Below are 15,173 nucleotides of genomic sequence, written 5' to 3' on the forward strand. Positions count from 1 at the left end.
CATTCACCAAACATTCACTGCATGTGAATTTTCCTGGTGCATGTGTTTTAAATGACACTCACTACCAGTGAATATTTGATGAAAGTCACATTCAGTGCTTTATAAATCTGTCCCAGTGCATGGGTTAGAGATCAAGTGATGCCTTCATGGTCTCAGAAATCCTCAAGTAGGTCCCTCAAGGGTACAGGAGTTCCCAAAAATATCACTTACCAAAAACAAATGAGAGGTTTTGACGCATAGGCAATATTTGTTTAGTGTATCTAAGCTGTGGAACATTTTTGGAAAGCCTTTAGCCACCTAAAACTAATATTGCACTTTTGCATCAATGGTGGTGGGCTTAATCACCAACTGAATTGCAAATTCTCTTAGTAAAAGCTCTGTTTGATTCAGGTCACCCCATCAGAGTCTCACTCCTCCTGCTGCTGCTTCTACTACATAAGTAAAAATATTAGAATAGAAATAAACTCACAACTGGCAGAGCAGTTGGACATAGCCGAGAACTCATGATCACCCAATGGCACCTCATGGATAGGGGTCCATGAGTTGCCATTGAGTGACCATGTTTAGGTGGATCTTCCCATACATAAGGACAGGCTGTAGACTAAAATAACATTTTAATATTATTTTTTATGCCTTCTGATATCTTAATCCTCCACTAACGCAGGATTGTTATATTATATAGAAATTCATAGTGATATATTTTATACATATGTAAAATATTTAGCAGTGAAGCTCTACTTCAGCCTTCAGCCTAGCCTGGTTTATGACAAGCTAAACACTTCTTAGCATGTCTAGGTAAAACAGTTTTTGTAGCTTTGTGTATTATGGTGAGGACTGGGGGAGCACTGTATTATAAAAAATAATAGGGCCTTTACAAAAATCAATCCATCTGTCAGTTAACTGTATTGATATAATTAAGGTTTGAAGGTCACAAGACAGAGGCCACTATAGGTACCCCAATGCTGAGGAGTTAATTGAAGAGCACAGAGGATGCTCACAGTTGACCCAATGCTGTCAAGGCATGGTTTTGGCAAAGTTCGGAAAACTCCATTCCTGTATTTGTCAAGAAACTACAAGTCTCAGCAAACCCACCAGTTCAGTCTAGCAGGGCCTGTTGGGACTTGCAGTCTTCTATCATCTACAGGCCCAAAAGTTTCATAAAAATCCTTTGTGCCACCATAATGCCCCTTTGAGGTTTTCCACCAATGGGCCCTCACTGTGGCTAGTTCCGCAGTCATATTTGGAAGTGGCACTGTTCTCCATGTGCTGGGTAAGTCAGCAGATATCACTTTGTGGTACTATTCAGTGAGACTTTTATTTACGGTCAAACAGCATTTTTTTAAGACCAGATCTGAGAGGCCTTGGCTCCAAAAGTAGGGGTGAGTTTTTATATGCTGATATACAGCTGTGAGCACTGGGAATAAATTAGAATTTGGTGGCGGCACCGTGCTTTCAGTGCTTGGTGAGTTAATGACAGGTTTACGTTTTATTATTATATATGATGGTGTTTTATAATATTAATATTATTAAATATTACAATCTGATTATAATTTTAATACTATATAATGTGTTATTCTATTAACATTATCTGCATTTGATATTTATACATTTTTATTGTTGATCTCGTTTAGATGCAGCATAAGCCTTAAATTGCGTAGATGTTTAATGCTTAGTTACATAATTGCTTAGAAAAATGTAAATGTTTGCCAATAAAGAACAAAAAACTGTTAAAAGTAACCTGTACATTATATTCACAAGGCTGTTTTCTATAATTTTAGCTTTAAAATATGAGAGTATTAGAGTATTGTAAGCCATCAATGAATTCAGAAAGTTTGGAGCTAAAGTGATAAAATTTATTGCCTAACTGATAAGTTGCAATATTATAACATTTTTGCTTTTTGAGTTTACATTCACTTTGATTTATTAATGATGCAAGCTTTGGAGATGCCGTAGATCCCTTCTCCAGGCTTCATACATTTAAATTGTATAAAACCTTGGTACCCGACCTGCGGCCTGGGGGCTGCATGCAACAGTTTGGCACTTTAGGTGTGGCCCTCAAAGCCCATGCACTGATCTGTGTTTCCCTATTGCCCTATTATAACAATGATTTCTAGCAGTCGCATGTAATGTATCTCCTGTCTCAGATTATCTCCATAAGCATGTCCCCAGTCTCCAACAACTCCTATAGTATTTTCCGAATCTCTGAAAGTCTCCTGCAGCATGTCTACAATCACTGATCATCTCCTGTATCATGTCTGTAGTCTCTGGCCATCTTCTATATCCTGTCAACAAATCTTGACCATGTCTATCTCCTGTCTTATATCCACAGTCTCTAACCATCTCCTGTATTCTCTGACCATCCCTTGTAGTATGTCCACAGCTTCTGACCATCTCCTGTATTATGTCTGCAGTCTCTGACCATCACCTGTAGTATGTCCACAATCTCTGGCCATCTCATGTATTATGTCCACAGTCTCTGACTATCTTCTGTATTATTTTCATAGCCTCTGACCATCTCCTGTAGTATGTCCACAGTCTATGACCATCTCCTGTAGTATGTCCACAGTCTATGACCATCTCCTGTAGTATGTCCACAGTCTATGACCATCTCCTGTAGTATGTCCACAGTCTCTGACCATCTCCTGTAGTATGTCCACAGCCTCTGACCATCTCCTGTAGTATGTCCACAGCCTCTGACTATCTCCTGTAGTATGTCCACAGCCTCTGACCATCTCCTGTAGTATGTCCACAGCCTCTGACCATCTCCTGTAGTATGTCCACAGTCTTTGACCATCTCCTGTAGTATGTCCACAGTCTTTGACCATCTCCTGTAGTATGTCCACAGTCTTTGACCATCTCCTGTAGTATATCCACAATCTCTGACCATCTCCTGTACAGGGGCGGACTGACCATTTGGAAACTCGGGCATCGCACGAGGGCCCGGGGTCAGTAGGGGGCCCCATCAGATGCCCCTGGTACCTTTTTCATAGGCTTTTTTGAGTTTGGGCAAGGACACAGGGGCCCCATGATCCACTATTGCCCAGGGGCCCAATGAGTTGTCAGTCCGCCCCTGCTCCTGTAGTATGTCCAGTCTCTGACCATCTCCTGTAGTATGTCCACAGCTTTTGACCACTATATTCTGTTGTGTGTCTGCTGTCTCTAACAATGAATACCCACTGAATTGTCGGGGGCCGCACCTGAGGCCTTTCATACCAAGAAAGTTGACCACCTCTGGTATAAAGCCTAAGAAAGGGATCAAAGGCACCCCATAAATTTGTATTTCTAATACCCTAAAGTGTATCTAAACCCAAAAGCAAAAATTTTATAAATTGCACCCTACATGTTCTTAAATGCGGTTGCTGCATTCGTTTATTTTAAGTAATTTCCCTTTATTTTCACCTGGCAATCCGAAAGCTGGTTATTTTTCAATCCTCTTTAACAAACCAAGCTGTCCAGCAAAATTGGTAGTTAAAGGGTTGATAAACCACTGACATTTATTCGTTTATGTAAAACCTTTATCCCCAAAACAGAAACAGTCTCTGTAACTGTCTGTTGATTTTTGCTATCTGTCCCATTCCAGAGGTTTCCCCACATATCAGGAGGTTAGAGGAAATCACTTTACACTGAGGTGTAATCTCCTCTTGGACAGTTGTTACTAGAACTAGTGTCCCCATTGGAAGATTTTCTCTCACCTCTTGTTGTGGTGACAACTGTAACATTTTAAACTTTCCATTATTTTCTTTGTTGGAAACATAGCAGGAAGTGAGAGAAAATGTTAAAAAGTGAGAGGAAATCTCTTACACAGTTGTTACTGGAGCAGGTATTCTCTCACCTCTTATTCTGGTGACAACTGTAAAATGTTGGATTTGCCCTGGAAAATGTTCAAAAGTAAGTGGAAATCCCCTCTTAGACAACTGTCACAATTGCAACAATTTGGATTCCCCTCGGTTTCTGTCCCAGAGACACAATAAGCAGTGAGAGGAGCTCTCTCCAAAGTGAAGGAAAACCCATTCTTAAATTTTTGTTCCTGGAAAAGGCAGTCCCAATGGATGACTTCCCTCACCTATTATTCCAGTGAAAACTGTAAAATGTTGGATTTCTCATTCATTTCTGTCACAATGGTCACTAGAACTGATAGAGAGTGGGAATCTCATTAGCGGGGACACAGATGGCAATAACAAATGGACAGGGGCTCTAATCCCTTCACACTCTATCCAAAAGTAATGACAAGATATACAGTTTAACATATCTACATGTTCTATTTCTACTCTTACAAGACAGTCATGGTAAATTCCTATATTTTCTGTTTTCCTTCAAAGGAAAAGATGAGGAAACAAAACCCCCCAAAGTCAAAATCTTTAAACCAAACAAAAAAGAGTTCAGAGATCACAACCTGATCTCGCTGGTCTGTGTGGCAAGTGGTTTCTACCCAGAACATGTACGGTTAAGTTGGACGATTAATGGCGTACTGAGAAATGGCCTGTACCAAAATGTGGCAAGCAAAAACGAAGATGGCACTTTTTCCACCAGCAAACGCCTCACTTTGACAAAATCTGAATATTTCAACGCAGACAACAAGTTCATGTGTGAAGCAGGCTTTATTGGAAATGACACTGATCACTTTGATGAGATTAATGGAGAATCAGGTATGTAAAACTGGAACACAATCAAATGATTTTAGGAATCAAAAAGTGTATTGGGCAAAAACAAACCAAAAGTCTAATAGTGAAGGCTCCATGCCTTTGAGTAGCTTTAATACATAGCTAAAAGGTTTGTGAATGTCTGACCAGCATGTGAGCTTGTTGGTCATTCCATTTGCAAAATCATGGGAATTAACATGGAGTTGCCCCTTTCCTTTGAGGTTATAACAGCCTCCACTCTTCTGAGAAGACTTTTCATATGATTTTGGAGTGAATTCCTGACCATCACACCTATATGAGCATGTTGTTCATCCCATTCTAAAACCATGGCCACTGACATGAAATTGCCCCTTTTTCCTTTAAGGGTATAACAGCCTCCACTTTAAGACTGTCCATAAGATTTTGGAGAATATCAGTGAATTCCTGATCATCACACCTATTTGAACATATTGGTCACCCATTCCAAAACTATGGCCACTGACATGAAATTGCCCTCTTTCCTTTAAGGGCATAACAGTCTCTATTTTTCTGGAAAAACTGTCCAAAGATTTTGGAGAATGTCAGTGAATTTATTTATTTATTTATCGAGTTTATATAGCGCCAAAGGGTTTGCTCAGCGCTGTACAATAGAGGGGGGGACAATACATGAAACAGAACAGTAACATCAAACAGTACACAAGGGGTAAGAGGGCCCTACTCTTTCGAGCTTACAATCTAGGAGGGAGGGGGTAAAGGCACAGGAGGAAACGGCTGTGGGGGATGGAGTGTAGGAAGAGGGAAGGGCAGCGGCTGTTAGGTGAGGGTGGGGTAGGCTTCCCTGAAGAGGTGGGTTTTCAGGGAGCGCCTGAAGGTGAGGAGGGAAGGTGACAGTCTGATGGATTGGGGTAGTGAGTTCCAGAGGATGGGGGAGGACCTGGAGAAGTCTTGCAGTCGTGCGTGGGAGGAGGAGACCAGGGAGCAAGATAGAAGGAGGTCCTGTGAAGAGCGAAGGGTACGGGTAGGGTGGTACCTGGGAATCAGGTCGGTGAGGTAGTTAGGGGCAGTGTTGTGAATGGCCTTATAGGTCAGGGTGAGCAATTTGAATTTAATGCGTTGGGCAATGGGGAGCCAGTGGAGGGAGAGGCAGAGGGGGGTGGCAGAAGTGGAGCGGCTGGTGAGGTGGATGAATCTGGCAGCTGAGTTCAGGATGGTCTGAAGCGGGGAGAGTTTGCACTGGGGTAGGCCGGTGAGGAGGGAGTTGCAGTAGTCAAGGCGTGAGATAATCAGGGAGTGTACGAGTAGTTTAGTGGTGTCTGGGGTAAGGAAGGAGCGTATCTTGGCGATGTTCCGGAGGTGGAGCCTGCATGTGTTTGTAAGTGATTTGATATGAGGTTGAAAGGAAAGGTTTGAGTCCAGAATGACGCCAAGGACCTTGGCTTGCTGGGCGGGATTGATGGTGGTGTTGTTGGTAGTGATGGAAAGGATGGGGGGGGGGGCGCGGGCTGGGGGGAAGACGAGAAGCTCGGTTTTGGAGAGGATGTCCATCACATGCCTGTCCATCACACCTATATAAGCTTGTTAGTCCTCCTATTCCAAAACCATGGTCATTGACATGGAGTTGCCCCCTTTCCCTTAAGGGAACAGTCTCCACATTTCTGGGAAGACTTTTCAGGAGATTTTTGAACGTGTCTGTGGAAATTTGTCCCCAGTTAGTCCAAAGAACATTTTGTGAGGTCATGTACTGACGTTGAATAAGAAGACCTGGCTTGCATTTGATGTTCAAACATTTTCAAAAGGTGCTCAGTAGGGTTGAGGTCAGGGCTTTATACAGGCCACTCATGTTCTTCCACTTCAAAAAAACTGATATCATGTCAAATTCATGTGCTGAAACTGCTTAATGTAACGCTCATCCCAATGCCTAGATCAGAAATTATAGCTGCTTCTTCTACCATTAACAGCCTCTGTTCCTTTAAGGCAACAAGCCCTAGCAGTACTTGGTTGCCCCCAGGTTTTAGTACTCAATTCTATAGTTCCTGGCCTGGTGTCATGGGGACTAAGCAGAGATAACAGAAAAAGGTATCTGTAGTTTTGAGGCAGATCAGGTATGGCCTGTAACGGTGCCGGACACCATCCGTATGATCCAGAGGTTTGTGGTGGTCTGAGCAGGCGATAGTTGGAAGCATTATCCTGAGTGCCAAGGTCAGGGCAGGCAGAGGGCAAGCAGGCCAGAAACCGTTCCATGGTCAGGGCAGGCAGCAGGTAAGGATAATGTAGAAAACAGTACATGATCAAAGCATGTAGCAATCCAAGAAAGTAGTCCGTATTCCAGGTAGGGGTCATAAATGGGAGATTCCAATGACTAGGCTAAATGTTCAGGGACAATGAAGACAGGATAGGGAGCCAGGTGGCAAGATGCTATCACAGGCCCACACTCGCAGGCTTGCAATGCTCAAAGATGCGCCTCCGCCAATCGTGGGGAGTAGCCAGAGGAGGGGAAGTGTGAAAATAGGCCAATCAGTGCAGTAGATGCTGGGCAGAGGGATCCAACCTGCTGCAATGGCTATGCCTTCTCAGGAGTACAAAGAGGGGGCATTTCTGAGGAAGAGAAAGGCAAGTTGAGCGGCGGGATGTGAAGTAGGAGGAAGAACGAGTCTAATGTACCTAGCACTTGCATTTGGCAAATATTCATTTCAAGTGTGCCATTTTATATCAGGAATCCATCTTTAAATGTAAGCATCCTAATTTATCTTGGTGTCAGCTTCTTGCAGTCCCTGTACAGCAGAGCTGAGACTCAGGGAAGGAAGAAGCAGTAAAGAGAAACAATTAGTTGTGTTCCAGATGCTCATAGGAATATGGATGGCAGAGCAGAGAGGCAGATGAGCTCATCAGTCTTCTACTTCTTCTCTGCCATCCAATCCCAGGCTTGAGGAGGGACTACACCTGTAAGAGTTACTGAACTGCACTTGGGGAAAATCAGGTGCCCCCCACCAGACAGGGCTGGGCTGTGTGGCAGGGCTGTGCAAACCTCAAGTCTGGATGGACAAAAATTACAAATACTTTGGCGGATAAAAGACTGCATTTTGTCTTTGTATTCAGCCATTTATGGTACGTTGATTGTTTGAAATAAAAATATATTGGACAATTTCTAATTCTTTATTTTGTGGCATTACCAAATGTTTCCCTTAGATGTGTAAAAACGTGATCATAATTCACATATGACACTGATGCATAAAATATGATTTGGTTAATACTGCTTTAGGTTGCCTACAAATTGTCTGCTGATAGTAATTTACTCTTCCCTGTTCTTTTAATTACAGATTGTGGTGTTTCTAAAGGTAAGCGATTTTTTTTATTTTTTTTATTTTTTTATTTTCTACTACCCTACCAAAAAATATATTTTTTGTAAGTTGGACTGAAGTCCAGCCGTTAGTTTGATGAGGTTGTTTTTTATTACTGTCCTTGTCCCCACTGGGAGATTTCCTGTCGCTTCCTGTTTGGTTTTCAAGGCAAATCTCCCCAACAGGAATGGAGATAGTAACCTGACACTGTCTATCCTTTGCCCCCACCATCCAAAGCTCAAACTATATTTGGCCTGGAGTCAAATTTTAAGTCAGTTTTACTCAACACCCCCACCACCATGTTGTTTTTTCCTCCTTACCTGTAGTGCTGCATTCTCTTCCAAACACATACTCCCCCACACAATGACTACAGCATTGTCCTAATGCAATCCACTGTTTTGGGTGACATAGATTGGGTCCCCTGCCACCATTTTAGCCCTCTTCAGTCGGCTGCCTTATCTGGGTGTACATGATTTGCTAGGCATGCCCTCTGAGCAGTCTGCCCCCTGGCCACTCTGTGTGCCCATACAGCCAACCTTACAGCCTCTCCTCCCTCCCGTAGAAAAAAAAACAGTTTAATATGCTTCAGTTTTGAATATACACAGTGAGTGATCAGTACCAATCATTCATTGTGTTCATTCAGGGGAAAAAAGGAGCTGGTAAATGTGACATACTTACTGGACTCTTCCTCCACTCGCCATACTGAGTGATCCTATTGTGTGTTTGTAGCTGCCAGTGGGAAGGAGATAAGGGAAGCCATCAGTACTGTGGGGATGAGGGCAAACGGGGGGCCTGGGCAGCAGGGGAAAGGTATGGTACACAGGGAGGGTGATGGGTGTGTCAGGGGGCAGTTACTGGAACCGATCCCCTGTATAGCTCTCTCTGCAGCAACTGAAAGCCAGGGGTAAGGGGAGTAGAAGAAGCCAGCTTGCAGCTGCTGCAGAGACAGCCATACAGGGGATTGGATCCAGTAATTGCCCCCCCCCCGCCATGCCGATCACCCGCCCTGCCCTCATCTGATTCACCCAGCTGCCTAGGCCCCCCTGCTGGCCTGGGCCCTGTAGAGGAAGACTAGTGGTACCCCCTTATACATGGCCCTGGGAGAGAAGGCATTTAAACAGAACTGATTACCTTTGCGGAGTTAAAGTGGAACTTCACGCTCTCAATCAACATTGACTATTTTTAATCCGTATGCTGCTAGCATTAGTAAATAGATAGCAAATCTAAAAGGACAGTTTAAAACAAGTAAATATAATATAATTTCCTAAGTTTATTCCTGGTTTCTGGCCTAGTCTAAAATGATGTCATACATCCCAGGAGTCTTCATGGGAGGGGGAGGAGTGGTTTGCACACCCTCCTGTCTGCATGCCTGAGCTAAGGGAAGATGCATTCCAGGATGGAATTGCTACATGAATTATTTGCCTTTACTCGAAGTGGCCAGGGCTAGAAATGCTAGGGGTTTTTCAAAATGATTTCTTAACATACTAAAGCATGGAAACATGCATGGATGGGGGAGGTTGCTTTGAATATTTAAAATGAATTAACTAGCATTTTTGGTTTGTGGTGGTCAGATGCAGTGTAGTTCGGCATTAAGTTCCACTTTAATAACTCCTATATCATATACGTGATTCAGCACTTTGGGATGTTTAGCAAAAAAATATGTTGATGTGAAAAATAAAAAACTGTCCCTACCCCAATCAAGCTCCACTGGCATTAGAAATAAAATTCAGGTGTCTACTGGAAACTATATTGTATGTACCTTCAGATCTCATCTTGAGCCTCCCTGAAAACAAGGTTGACACCTTGGAAAGCTAACAACTCTCTGTTAGTCTTTAAGGATGGCCATCAAATTGAATGTACCGATATAGTATAATGGCATGTGAGGCAGGAGGGGGGAAGGCTTAAAGTAGACCAATGAAGGTACGCAATGGAAACTATACTTTGTGTACCTCCAGATTTCTTCTTGAGCCCCCCAAACATAAGTTTGATCCCTTGGAAAGCCAACAGTTCTCTACTGGTCTTTGAATATGGCCATCAAAATGAATGGACCAATATAAAGGCATTGGAGGCAGGAGGGGCTAAGGCTTAAAGTAGACCTTGCAAAAAATGGTAAGGTCCACTGAAAGGTCTGCGATCGGAGCTGTGCACCCACACAGATGTCACATTTGGAGCAGTCGATGTGTCTTTGCAGCTGCTGTATCCCAACTGACAGCAATGGGACTGCCTGGTAAACATGGATAAAGCGGCCCTTATACAGGGGTATGGGTTAATACACCCCATGGGAATGAGGCCTTACACTCAGTGAAACAGATGCTGGAACATATAAAGAGTGAATCTCCCTATCAGGGACACAGAACATAAACATGGACAGGTAGATGCTTAAAGCAGAGATCCACCCAAAAGGGGAAGTTTAAGGCCTGCTCCCCCACTCCTGGTAAAGAAATGGGAGCTTTGGGGAGCAGGTACCCAATTTTGACGGGTATCTTACTTCTACTTCTGCTCCAACTGCGTAGGCGATCGAAATCCTGCTCCCCAAAAGCTCCCATTTATTTACCAGGAGCGGGGGAGCAGGCCTTAAACTTCCCATTTTGGGTGGAGCTCTACTTTACATACATGACAGGTCCCAGAAGACTGCTGGACCATTCACAATGCGCAGCATTACTTACATATGCGCAGAGGGCACCAGGCTGTGAAGCTGCAAGCAGTCAGGTGCCCACAGTTGGGATTCCAGCACCTGGGACACAACAACACTGGAAAGAACGGCTGCAGTGAGGACATAGCTAGATCATGGGACAAGTGAGTGGCTGTTTTTCAAAAGTTAGCAGCTACAGTTTTTGTAGCTGCTGACTTTTAATTTATTTCCAGGAAACTGGAGAATCGTTTTAACTTGACTCTCCAAATGATGAAAGCATTAGTATAACCCGGAAGTCTTACTATGTGCCCCCATTTCCTGCTGCTAAAGCAGGACTAGGAGATTAGGTCGGTGGAGAGTTAGGTGCAATGCCAGTCGGTTTCATAGAAAGTCAATGCCAATAGCAACAACTTGTAACATCCCTAGAACTGCCATGGTAATATGTATATATGAAAAAGGTGGACTTAATGGTATGAAAGGTGGGCTTAGAGGTATGGGACCCAATAGGTGACATATTTTTCAAAGAAGAGACTTAAAATCATAACTGGACATAAAGAAAGGCCTTCCAATGTTTTCTTTTCTTTCCAGAGAGTTACGCCATGTATATAAACCAGGGGAAGATTTCCTATATTATGGTTCTGTTCAAGAGTGGTCTCTATGCTCTGATCGTCCTGGCCATCATCTGGAGGAGGAAGGTGTGTGTTGTGGAGATGACAGGGCTCTGATAACTATGTGGGACTTGTGAATCAGCATTGTCGGGAAATGAGAATTGTCTGTCTTGCCAATTTAGCAATATAAAACCTTCTCATAAGGAAGTTTTTACCTTATTGCTGTGTTTCTGTTCTCTAGAAGCCACACAAATTAAAATGTTACTAAACCCAGGACCCTGCATTCACTATATCCGCTCTCCCCAGACCCTACATTCACTATATCCGCTCTCCCACAGTACACACAACATGGAAATGCAATTATTTTACTAAATGTATACTGCTCAATACCTTTTCTCATCAGCAGTTACAGCAGTCTTGTGACTTCTATCAGTGTTCAGCAGAGCACTGGTTAAAGCTGGTAGGAGAAGTTTTCATTCTCCCCTGATTGCCCAATGAGGCTGCAGGACCCCTGACCCTCTGTCTAGACAGTGCTGATTGGCCCTGTGCTGATCACATGTACCCTCCCAAGAAAAAAAAAAAACCTCTCTAGCAATACATACCAAACTGAGCATGTGCCGCTTGCCCCCAAGGCTCTGTTCCATCAACAGATGGATTGGGGACAGTAGAAGAAAGAGAGGATCAGAGAAGTTGGGATCAAGCGGCCTTTTTACACAATGCAGAGGATTAACCCCTTAGGTTCCACAGTGAGTATAACAAGCATGCTTTACTGCATCTACAGACTGATTGTACTGTTGTGGGTTTAGGAACACTTGAAAGTGCATGTAAACCCAAGATCTAACTTTCAATATGGTTGGTTTCCTTAAAGTGTAAAAACCCTAATGATAAACTTCTCTGATTTTCTCCCTTTTTGGTTTGTTGAAAGAGTTGTGTTATAACCAGGGGCGGACTGACCATTTGGAAACTCGGGCACTGCCCGAAGGCCTGGGGTCAGTAGGGGGCCCCATGAGATGCCCCTGGTACTTTTTCATAGGCTTTTTTGAGTTTGGGCAAGGACACAAGGGCCCCATGATCCCCTATTGCCCGGGGGCCCCATGAGTTGTCAGTCCACCCCTGGTTATAGCTGAACTATTTCTCTTCGTACAGATGTCCTCTAAAGTGTAAATAAATCTTGTAGCATGTCCTAAAATGTTGTGGCTGCATTATTTTTTAGGATTTTATTTCCTTTATGTTTTACTTGGTAATCCTGCTAGTAACGCACTTCCTGACCTTGGTGACACTCACTCACTGTACTGTTTCTATGGAGTGTTGTCACCTTAGGACGTATGGAAGTATGTTATGATTATAGAACCCTGCCTTCTCACCTCCAAAACATGATTGTTGTTCTGCAGTTCAGAGAAAAGAACGGAGCAGGGTAGATAAAACTGGATAAAGTGGAGCCGAGGGCAAGAATAGAAAAACTGCGAGCAGGCATGCTTTTTTTTTTATTGCAGAAGAGACATGTAATATCTCTTCTGCAATGAAATACACTTACCTGCCTGTTGAAAATCCCCTGCAGAATGTACATGTTGTGCATGTGAGGGACATTATGAAAAGCCAACCAATCAAAATGGCCAAAGACCGGCGCCCAGAAGAACCCGGGTAGAAGATGCTGGTGCAGGCGAGGGACCTCGCAGGCGTCAGACTGTTGACACTTAGGGGTTTATTTACTAAAGCTGGAGAGTCCAAAATCAGACTCCCTTCTGCATAGAAACCAATCAGCTTCCAGGTTTCATTGCCAAAACTTCATTGAACAAGCTGAGGTTAGAAGCTGATTGGTTTCTATGCAGAAGGGAGTCTGATTTTGGACTCTCCAGCTTTAGTAAATAAACCCCTTAGGGATTTGTCCTTTTAAAAGTTCTGCTTTAAGGTTTCAGTGCAGCAGAGGCACAAGAGTTAGGAGTTCATTGAATGTTTGGCAGGATCAACAAGCCATATTTTGTACATGTAGCATATTTAAGAGAAAAAACATGAGAAAATGAAGAGGTGTAATGCCCAGTCATATAATTTGAGACTTATCCAATGTTGCATACCCAACTGGCGGCTAGGGATGAGCTTGGGTTTGGTCTGAACCTGAAAGGAAGCTATCAGTACTGAGCCAATCACCTGCATGCAGGTGATTCCCTGCACTGTAGCTTCACGCAAAACAAAGGGTCGGGGATGCTCATGACATCACTGACTAATATTAGGTCTTTGATGTTACAAGCATTCCTCCCCCCAATTGTATACATCAGCTGTGGGATGGGGAATCCACCACCCACAGGTGACCCAGTACTGACCCCAATCTTAGCCCTACTGGTGACCAACCAGCATCTTCTTGATCTGCGTGTCGTAACTTTTAAGTTCTAATTGGTCATTCTGTGGACCAAGAAAAAGCACCTATTGCCTACAATATGCGATTCTTCTCAAAGCCAAGGCTGGGACTTCAGAAATGTTGTGTTTGATGTTTTTTTTGTGCAACAGAGATTTTGACTTTATTCTTCTGACTCTAGGTTCTCTCAGGATCGTGCTAGAGAATTGCCCTGAGAATAACATTTTGATGCAGCTTCAATGCACAATGCACGCTTCACATGCAAAGTATATATCTTCAGCCTTACAAGGGAGTGAAGGTCAATGTGTCCAGAATAAGAAAGATGCCTGTGACCTAGGAGACACAATGGCGAACACAACATGGAAAACCCTTGGGGCTAAACGGCTGTGCAATTCTTCTTGTTGTCTATGCTATTTATTGGTGTGCAATATTTACTTGTCAATAAATAGGAGTTATCTGCATAATAATTCTCTACTGTTTTTTCTACATTTACTGTATATGCCAAGAGGTTGGAGCAGTCTTTCCAAACCTTTTGACCCCAGAGGAAACCTTGAAGTAACTTTATAATAATGGCCAGAAAAGAATCAGAGAGGCTCTATTACTTTGCTGGTCAAAGGAGCCATTCCTCCTTACAATGGTGTTCAATAAGTGTCCTCTTACATTGATGACTAGTGGCAGAGGTGACCACTTACATTGGTGAATAGTGGCAGAGGTGTCCCCTTACATTGGTGCCCAGCGGCAGAGGTGTCCCCTTACATTGGTGCCCAGTGGCAGAGATGTCCCCTTACATTGGTGCATAGTAGTAGCGGTGTCCCCTTATATCGGTGTCTAGTGGTAGAGGTGTCCCCTTAAATTGGTGTCTAGTGGTGGTGTCCTCTTACATTGATGTCTAGCAGAAGAGGTATCCCTTATAGTGGCGTTTAATGGTAATGATGTCCCCTTATATTGCTGTCTAGTGGTAGAGGTGTCCCCTTATATTGGTGTCTAGTAGTAGAGTTGTCCCCTTATATTAGTGTCTAGTGGTAGAGGTGTCCCCTTATATTGGTGTCTAGTGGTAGAGGTGTCCCCTTATATTGGTGTCTAGTAGTGTCTAGTGGTAGAGGTGCCCCCTTATATTGGTATCTAGTGGTAGCGGTGTCTCCTTACATTGGTATTTAGTGGTAGAGGTGTCCCCTTATATTGGTGTCTAGTGGTAGAGGTGTCCCCTTATATTGGTGTCTAGTAGTAGAGGTGTCCCCTTATATTAGTGTCTAGTGGTAGAGGTGTCTCCTTACATTGGTGTCTAGTGGTAGAGGTGTCCCCTTATATTGGTGTCTAGTGGTAGAGGTGTCCCCTTATATTGGTGTCTAGTGGTAGAGGTGTCCCCTTATGTTGGTGTCTAGTGGTAGAGGTGCCCCCTTATAGTGGTGTCTAGTAGTAGAGGTGTCCCCTTATATTAGTGTCTAGTGGCAGAGGTGATTGTTTATATTGGTGCCTAGTGGTATAGGTGTTCCCTTACATTGGTGTCTAGTAGTGGAGGTGTCCCCTTTATATCGGTGTCTAGTGGTAATGATGTTCCCTGATATTGGTGTCTAGTGGAAGAGGTGTCCCTTTACAACTGTGCCTAGTGGTAGAGGTGTCTCCTTA

The 15,173-nt window shown here is 43.5% G+C and overlaps 1 gene segment (V, D, J or C); it reads left to right on the forward strand.

Annotated features, from left to right (window-relative positions):
* LOC149449379 (T cell receptor beta constant 2-like) overlaps window positions 1-14,014 on the forward strand; it is a 37,761-nt gene extending 23,747 nt beyond the window's left edge. Inside the window, 4 exon segments of the C gene segment in view lie at window positions 4,320-4,646; window positions 7,937-7,954; window positions 11,178-11,284; window positions 13,729-14,014. Of these exon segments, the coding sequence occupies window positions 4,320-4,646; window positions 7,937-7,954; window positions 11,178-11,284; window positions 13,729-13,749 (473 nt within the window).
* Window positions 14,015-15,173: the final 1,159 nt, after the last annotated feature.

This window comes from Staurois parvus, unplaced genomic scaffold (genome assembly GCF_062004578.1).
Source record: "Staurois parvus isolate SC_StPar_1 unplaced genomic scaffold, SC_StPar_1.0 ptg000621l, whole genome shotgun sequence".
Lineage (NCBI taxonomy): Eukaryota > Metazoa > Chordata > Amphibia > Anura > Ranidae > Staurois > Staurois parvus.